General features: G+C 50.7%; 1 protein-coding gene across 1 annotated transcript; it reads right to left on the reverse strand.

The window, feature by feature from the left end:
- Positions 1-674: 674 nt before the first annotated feature.
- LOC144729664 (N-acylneuraminate-9-phosphatase-like) lies at positions 675-8,671 on the reverse strand. Its single transcript, XM_078610083.1, has 2 exons — positions 8,439-8,671; positions 675-2,631 (listed from the first exon to the last, which is right to left on the reverse strand). Exons 1-2 carry the CDS (start codon positions 8,520-8,522, stop codon positions 1,936-1,938), a joined length of 780 nt encoding a protein of 259 aa, XP_078466209.1. The 5' UTR covers positions 8,523-8,671; the 3' UTR covers positions 675-1,935.
- Between the last annotated feature and the right edge of the window lie 211 nt (positions 8,672-8,882).

Below are 8,882 nucleotides of genomic sequence, written 5' to 3' on the forward strand. Positions count from 1 at the left end.
GCAATAGTATCCCCACTTCCCCCACTTGCTACAAAAACACCACCCACACCATTCGTGTTTATTAATAATACAAATTGGAAGCTCGGTGACGAAAAAAAAAAGTATAATTAAGCACCTAAAAATCAGCTACTACTAAAATGGTAAAATCTCCCAAGTTGGGAATGGGTGACTACCTCCTCCTCCGAGACAAAAGCCACATTGTGGTTTCTCTAGTAAATCTTGACAAGAGTGAGGGCTCTGCAAAACCTTCGCGTGGCCTTTTGAACGCGAGAGCAGAAGGGCAAGCAGTGTGTCACGTGACAGTTTAGGAGTGGCTTAATGTTTCTTCAGAACAATTTAATTTGTGATCTACACCGGTGAACAATAAAAACTCTACGTGGGATGGGTCATTTCGATCAAGTCGGTCATGGCGACTGGAAAATTTCCATCGACTACTTTATACGTGTTCTTGGTTCTTTCGGTAAAGTCACGTAGAAGGGAAATAATAAAATAATAAAAATAATACATAATAAAATAATTCTCACGACGTTTCGGCCACAACGCAAGCAGCCGTCCTCAGGTGAAGAACAGGTCTGTCGAAAAGACAGCATTTGAATCTCTTTCCGACAGACCTGTTCTTCACCTGAGGACGGCTGCTTGCGTTGTGGCCGAAACGTCGTGAGAATTATTTTATTATGCTTTATTTTTACTATTTTATTATTTCCCTTCTACGTGACTTTACTGAAAAAACCAAGAAGATGAATCCCTGCAGTCACGAAAGCTTTAAATCGAAATTTACTTTATACGTGGTTCATTACCTGCGCCTCCCTTAAAAATGTGCGGCCCCTCCAACGACGTACCGACCGAAGGCGGGGAAACCCCCTCCAGGCCACGCTTGGCGTGGCGTGCTTGATGGTGCCAATGCCATCACCAAAGCCCATCCATCACCTCCCGTCCAACAGCACTTGACAGTAAGAGTTTAAACTTTCAACCACCGTCCCCCAAAATAGTTTCGTGCCATCCAATTAGTAATTAAATCGTTAAAAGGTGTCGTAATCATGAATTCATGTAATCGGATAGCTCAGCTCTGAAGCAGATGCACAAACACGTACTGATGAGCACACAAATATGAACACACACACACAAAGACTACGGTTGAAAACTATTCAACCAACGGCTACGTTACACGTTAAGAGAAACAATCAGCTCGGTTGCTGGGTGACTGGGTCGGGAGGAGCGCATTATTGCTTTGTATGTGGACATGGCTGGGTGGCTGAGGGTGCCGTTGCGGATGCCCGTGCCACAGTATTGAGCCAGCACCATCGAGATCCTCGGTTCACATTGAATGAGCCTTGGGACAAGTCAGTGGTCATGTCCATTAAAAACCCTGAGCCAGTGGTAGAAATTCCATATCCCTATGGAGAGGGTCACAGTCTCCCCATGGCCACTTGAATTACCACACAAAGTGGCGCTAATCAACGTATCGGCCGTGAAGCAACGATGGGCTGAGTTGGCCCCAGTCCGCGATTTGAATTGACTCGCAACGTCCAACCACACCACCAATCCGGCCAGCTCCAAAACGAAATAAGAGGGACTCCCCACAGCAAGCGGGTCATGTGGCTTATTACTTGACCCCACGTCACCAAGCTGGTCAGTGCGAGTTGGTAGAACGTGAGGAGCACGGCCGTGGGTGTACAATACAGCAATGGCGCCGCCCTCTGCTGCCCACAGTGCAGCACCGCAGCCCTAATGGAACCTGTTTAATGCAGGTGGTGGTGGTGGTGGTCGCACCTATGCAAACGCAATGGTGAGGATTAAAAAAAAAGGTCAGCGGAATTAGAACGCATGACCGCTTTGTCTGCCCCATAACGACTCGACACCGCAAACTGTGACACACGCACCGCCCGTCGCAGCCCGCGGGTCGGCAAACCGAGACCTATGACCTCCGGCGACAGCTCACGGCCGTGGCGTCCCCGCTTCCAACTCCCGCAGGACGTCCTCCAGCTCCACGACGGAGCGCACCGGGAACCTGCGGCAGCGCGTTCCACCTCCCTCGCCGCCGTCCCTGTCGACGATCGTCTCTCGGGCCACGGGGCCGCGCACCCACACGGCGGCGGCGAAGCCGGCCGCCTGCGCCCCGCGGACGTCGCACTCCAGGCTGTCTCCCACCATGACGCAGCGGCAGGGGCTGGCGCCCAGCAGCCCGCAGCACGCGTGGAACGCCGAGGGCGCCGGCTTCTCCTCGGGCAGCTCGCCGGCGAACACCACGACATCCACGAGCTCCGCGCAGCCGCAGGCCTCGACCTTGGCGCGCTGGGTGGCGCCGTCGCCGTTGGTGAGCAGCGCCAGGCGGTAGCGGCCGCTGGCGCGCAGCCTCAGCAGCATGGCGTGCGCCGCCTCGCTCAGTCGCATGTTCTGCAGGCGCGTCGTGTTCCACAGCGTGAAGCAGGCGGGGGCCAGCGCGGCGGCGGACACGGGGTCGGAGGGCAGGTCGGCGAGCAGGGCGCGGGCCCACAACTCCCTGCGCCACGCGTCCGTGGACGGGAAGGACGCGTCGGGGTCGCTGGGCATGAGCGCCAGGGCGCGGCGGAAGTGAGACACCACCGGCTCCGGGTCACGGCCCGGACGCTCCGACTGCAGCAACTTGCGGATCTTGGTGGAGGAAGAGCAAGGGGATGTGTGCGGTGTTAGTTCAGCTGCGGGCGTGGTAGTCACCAGGCTTGTAGTGGTGCACAGATCATTTGATTAAAAGCATTATTAATTCGTTGATCGCGTTTCTGCAATTTAATCCCGACTGTGCTGTAAGGCATCACATCATTCAGATCCTTCACACAGGAGTGCAACCCTTCGTGTTCAGAGCATGCCCTGTGGAAGCAGCTACACAGAGCTACCTCTGGGATGCCTTCACGTGACCTCTGGTCCACCACTGTAAAAAGTACCATTTTTCCCATTCCCCTTGTCGTCGACGGTGTGTGTCACATAATAGAAAAACAACGTTATGATTTCTAGAGGAAAATCATTGGTGACCAGGCTGCCACCATCAACTCGCGACACCTGAAAACCTGGCTTAATCACAGACTGCCTCGATTCAACCGATGATCTCAAGAGGTGCCAGTTTAGCACTCTGACCTTTGAGACGACAACAATTACTTTGCTCACGTGCATTAATATGCACGTGTACAAAATCGTCTCTTTGCGATTCGTGTAAAAAAAAGGTCATGTAAAGAACGTGCAAGTGTTACATTTGGGCAAAACAAGACTGTACAAACGAGATAGGGGAAAAAAACAAATCCAAACAGTGAAAATTATTAGAAATAATCGATTTAAGAGTGGAACTGCAACACGAAACATCATAATTATTCTAATTGCTGGCTATCATTATGTGGCGAGCGGTGATGCACGCCTCTGATCCATCGACTGCTTTGGAAGACGGGATGAGCGGACCACGCGGACTTTAGTGACGTGTTGCTATTAAACTACAAACCTCCTGACCTGGGTTAATGTCTGTAGAGCAAGTAAGTTCATCACTATGCGGAGCCTTTTCAGTGTTACACACAAGGCTTAATTTCAGCCAGGTCGCTCCTGGTCAGTGACCCAGAAAATATTTCCGCACCCGGCACAGGACAGCCAGTATACCTACCAACTATGGCTGTGGATACAAGTCACGTGCCAGCTACTCCAGTCCACCGAGCAGCCTAGAAAATATTCACTGGACAATTAAGCCCTTTGGTTAATACACCCGGACTGGTGGCTCGGCAATCGAGCGAGCGGCTCGCAATTGTGAGAGGCTGTTGAGATTCTGGTCTGGTGTTGGCTCGGCCAAATGAAATGGTTGTTCTGTGGATATCCTTGCACCCACCATAGGAATGTAGAATGTCCGCCACTGGCTCAAGGCCGTAAAAACGAGATGGGCGCTGCGTCAATGTTCATTGAGCAGGAAATCAGCGACTTTTTTTTAACAACCTTGAAGGTAGAATTTATTTATAGCCACTACAGTTTCCCACCACAATTAATTCACTCCCTTAACGTGGAATTAGCTGAACATGCCAACGGGAGTCTCGAAACTCAGCTAAGACGTTTCGGCATAAATAAGGGACAATGTTTTGTTCCTGGTGACGGGGATTTCCGCTGTTTGTCTCTGTACAGACACCTCTCCCTTCATTCCCTTCTCTATTGTTGACACCAGGATGCCCGGGTGGAGATGGGGGATATTCTTTATACAACACCCAGGGGGATATGCTCAATCAAATGGCATCATGACTCTCTATCCACGTTCACCGAGGATGACAGACCCACGGGGGGGTCCCTATACGTAATGTTTACAATAATCGAAATGTAAATAATTCTGTGTTTTTTCCCTATACAAGAGACAGACGTGTTGTATTTGTGTTGTATTTGTTTTACTATTGCCAAATCCTCATACGACTCTCAAGGCGGCAGACTGCTGTCCAAAATATTTCCAAGAATTGGGTCGCATTGAAAATTATTATAATTGCATCGGTTTATTGTTTCTTATAAAAAAAACTGACCAAAACTGAATGACTACATCATACAACTAATAAACTTTTAAAATAACGGAGAGAGTATTGCGTTTTTGTTGAAGTAGAAGTTATTCAAATGTGTAAATGATGAGGAAATCCATACCAGCACAAACATGAACTGCAGGCCAGAAACAAACAGATTTAACAACGTGCGCACACACACACACAGGTGTGCAGCATTGCATGGATAAAAACACCGAGCCTTATCTCGACCACCAGCTCTGAAGAACTGAATGTGTGGCCAATTTGTCATTTACACAACCGCAACTCACAAGAGTTGAGAAAATGTGGCCAAGCAAAAAAACCAACAAGACAACCGTAGACCAGTTTCAACATCATTAGGATTCATCAGCACGGAACAGCCGTCAATCTTCACCGCTGGCATATGCCTCATGGAGCCCCATATATGGAGAGGGTTTTTTACCTTTACGTAAATTTGTATGCAGGCTGGAGACGACGGCTTTAACAACACTCACACACAATGGTGTGCATTGCATTGAGTACAGCACTCTCTTGCATTACGTGTTGTACAGATAGGCATCACATAAGCATATTATGGAGTTCACACATACACGCACAAACGTATTGTACTTGGTCACATACTGGACCCAAGCGATGCATTGTAATGGGCCAAACCAGCGGGGAGAGACACGACAGAAGAGCATGACAAATACCCCCGATACCAAACATGTCCAAAGTTTGTACGGCACATTTACACTACTGTACAAAGTTATCACAATGTCTATGCACAAGTAACGGCCATTTTTGGGGGTTATTTGACAATACTTCACCACGCTGGTCAGGACTTGTTGGTGGAGGTTGGTATGGAGCATAAGACGTGGGAGCACAGACGTTATACTGTATAGTAGTAGTATAGTCCAACGATAGATTTTGCTGCAGTGATCTCTGCTGCCCATCACCGAAGCCGCAATAGCGCCGATGACATTGACCTGCCACGGTGGTGAGATGTTAACCACCTCGCCTGATATGCAGGAGGTCGTGGGTTCCGTCCCGACCCTTACGCCTTGCTGTATATTTGGAGTTTGCGGTGTCTCTCTCTCACTGTGGTCGCGTGGATTTTTCCCCGGGTCCTCCAGTTTTTTATCTCCACATTTAGACTCAACATGTGTTTAGATTATATGGCCACTATAAAAATCAATAGCACGCGTTTTAGAGTATTCGGCTGCTTTGCATTTCCACGTGATAAGCCACTTTGTTGAGTTACCGATGTTGGCCAGGCCGCTTCTGAAAAAAATCTATATAGTTCAGTGGGGCTTACCTGGTAAAATAAAAAAATAGCTTAGTTCATAGTTAAGTTTGACCTGTTTGTATATTCAGGCTGACAACCCTGCTTAGCTTCTGACACCTGACGAGCTCGGTGGGGAAGGGCATCCGGGGTGATTCGGCGTTGGTGCCCCGTTTGATTGTGCCACAAATAGCAGGAGGAGCACACGAATGGCTCCCGATTCAAACGAATGACGTGCTTGAAGCACCGTGCCTTGTGATAAATAACAGCACCTTGCCAAGCGTACAATAATCTGCCTGTGTGTGCGTGTCTACGGAATGCGGGATGTGAATCACACACACGGGGAGCAGTGGTGAAGCGGTTAGCACGCTGCTCTATGAACCCGGTGGCCCGAGTTCGATTCCCGCTCACGGCCAACACCGGTGACGATTATCTGAACCGGTCCCAGGCCTCCCCTAGGTCGACTCAGCCTCAAATGAGTAACCCGGTGCGGTGTGAAAACATCGCCACTGGGGACACAAAGGTTGGCCGGGCGTGGTGTTGGCCACCCACCCCCTCGTGTGCCACAGTGCCGGCCTTGATAGGTGCTGCTCGCTGACAGCACTTGCCCCAACAGTCTGTTACAGGCTACACGGGGGACCTTTGTCTTTGTGTCTACGGAACGCAGGATGTGCATCACACACGTGGCCGCAGCGAGATTGTGAGTCATCATTGCTTGATTGTAAGGGGAGGGGAGGCAAAATGGGATGGCAAAGTTTCATACCAGTCAACCCATGCGGTTTAGCCGTATTCTTGTGCAGGGAAACGGAGTAAAAAAAAATGTTGTCAATTTTGTGTGTGTTTATCTCCTGTTATGATACTTTGTAGGATGAGCGTTGATATTGATAAGGGCATGGGGGGTGGGTGACCAATAAGGTCTGAATTTCGATTTAAAGCTTTCGTGACTGCAGGGATTCATCTTCTTGGTTCTATCGGTAAAGTCACGTAGAAGGGAAATAATAAAATAAAACATAATAAAATACAATTCTCACGACGTTTCGGCCACAACGCAAGCAGCCGAAACGTCGTGGGAATTTTATTTTATTATGTTTCATGTTTATTATTTCCCTTCTACGTGACTTTACCAAAAGAACCAAGAATAAGGTCTGAATTTGTCTGTAAAAAGGTAGGGCACTGACAAGGGGTTGACAGGTTTGCAGTTTAACTGTTGTCAAGGAGTGGGGATCAATTCCACTGCTGGATAGGAGCACCCAAAGCCGTGCGGATTGCAGATTTGGTCGAGGAGGGGGGGGCAGAAGGGGGTTATTTGATCATACTTCACCACGCTGGTCAGTGCGGGTTCATATGGTTAAGGCGGCAAGGCGCATACAAAGTGCAGTCCAACAATGGGCAAGTTCCCGCTTGTGTCCCAGCAATAACTGAATATGGTAACACCACCACCACACAGTTCAGTATACACACAGCTCATTGTTGTAAATGTCGTTACACAGCACAAGGCTTTGTTGTTTCAAATTAAGTCACAACAAGTATCACAATCGACCTCCCAACCCCCGCGTGCGGTCCAAACCCATAGACCATCACAGACGGAGGAGACACGGGGGAATCTCTCAGTCAGCACGAATCCAATCATCACATCTACCCACCCCCTATTGAAGGAACGAAACAGGATGATGCCTCCACACATCTGGTTGCTGTCCGCCTGATGATGCCGGTTGTAATTATTGGCGAAACGTCGTCCTCTTAATTGTAAATGTTGTTGTGGTCAACACACAACCGGTGCGTGTTGCTGCAAGTTGTAAACGAATTGTCGTGTTCTGTTTAAGTGGTTTAACGACACATAGATTTACGCGATTAACCCCCCCCCCAAAAAAAAACAACCCATCGATTATCGATGACATTGGTCGCGAAAGCAACAACGAACCCGGCCACAAAGACAAAGCTCCCCCGTGTAGCCTCTGACAGACTGTTGGGGCAAGTGCTGTTAGCGAGCAGCACCTATGAAGGCCGGCACTGTGGGGTGGCCTGGAACCCCCACGCCCGGCCGCCTTTGTTTATTCCACGCCGCAACCAGGTACTGTACTCGTTTGAGGCCGAGTCGACCTAGGGGTGGGGCCGTCGTTGTGTTGGCCGTGAGCGGGAATCGAACTCGGGTCGCCGGGTTCGTAGCGCAGCGTGGCGCTAACCGCTGCACCACCGCTCCCCACCCCAACCACACACAAAGACAAAGATCCCCCGTATAGCCTTAACAGACTGTAGGGGCAAGTGCTGTTAGCGAGCACCTATTAAGGCCGGGAACGGCACACGAGGGGGTGTGGGTGGCCAGCACCGCGCCCGACCGCCTTTGTCTCCCCAGTGGCGATGTTTACACACCGCACCAGGTACTCATTTGAGGCTGAGTCGACCTAGGGGAGGCCCAGCACCGGTTCAGACCATGTTGGCCGTGAGCGGGAATCGAACTCGGGTCGCCGGGTTCGTAGCGCTAACTTCCCCCCCCCCTCGCCAACTCAGCCACACACAACAACAACACAACAAAAACAACACACCAACAACAACACACCAACACAACAACAACACACCAACACAACAACAACACACACAACGCCCGCAGTAAACGCGTTACGCGACACCGGCTCCTGCCAACATAACAAAAAGTCCTCCTCCTCCTCCTTCACCTTTTCGTACGCCTTGACATCCGCTCCCTGCGTGTCCACCAGAGTGTTGTCCAGGTCAAATATGATTCCCTCTACGTGGTCCATCTTTCTCGCAGTCGTCTCCTCCTCCTCCTGCTGCTGCTGCTGCCGCTTCCTCCTCCTGGCTGCAATGAGGCTTGCCCTGCTCCACCCTCTCGCGCTATGCCGGTGCGCTGTGTCAATTTGAATTCCGTGACATTGAGACGGCCTCTCTTATGTGCACTGCGCATTGTGAAACCCACTCAGAGAGGAAGTGATTGCGTCACGTTTCTCGTCGACACGCCTTGCTCCCATGTCCCTCCTCCTACCCCCATCTCCTGCCCCCCCCCATCTCCTGTCCCTCCCCCCTCCTCCTGCCCCCTCCCCTCCCCCTGTCGCCCCCTCCCCCTGTCGCCCCCTCCTCCTGCCCCCCCCATCTCCTACCCC

The sequence above is a fragment of the Lampetra planeri genome, chromosome 33 (assembly GCF_965212315.1).
Source record: "Lampetra planeri chromosome 33, kcLamPlan1.2.h2, whole genome shotgun sequence".
In the NCBI taxonomy this organism is placed as follows: Eukaryota; Metazoa; Chordata; class Hyperoartia; order Petromyzontiformes; family Petromyzontidae; genus Lampetra; species Lampetra planeri.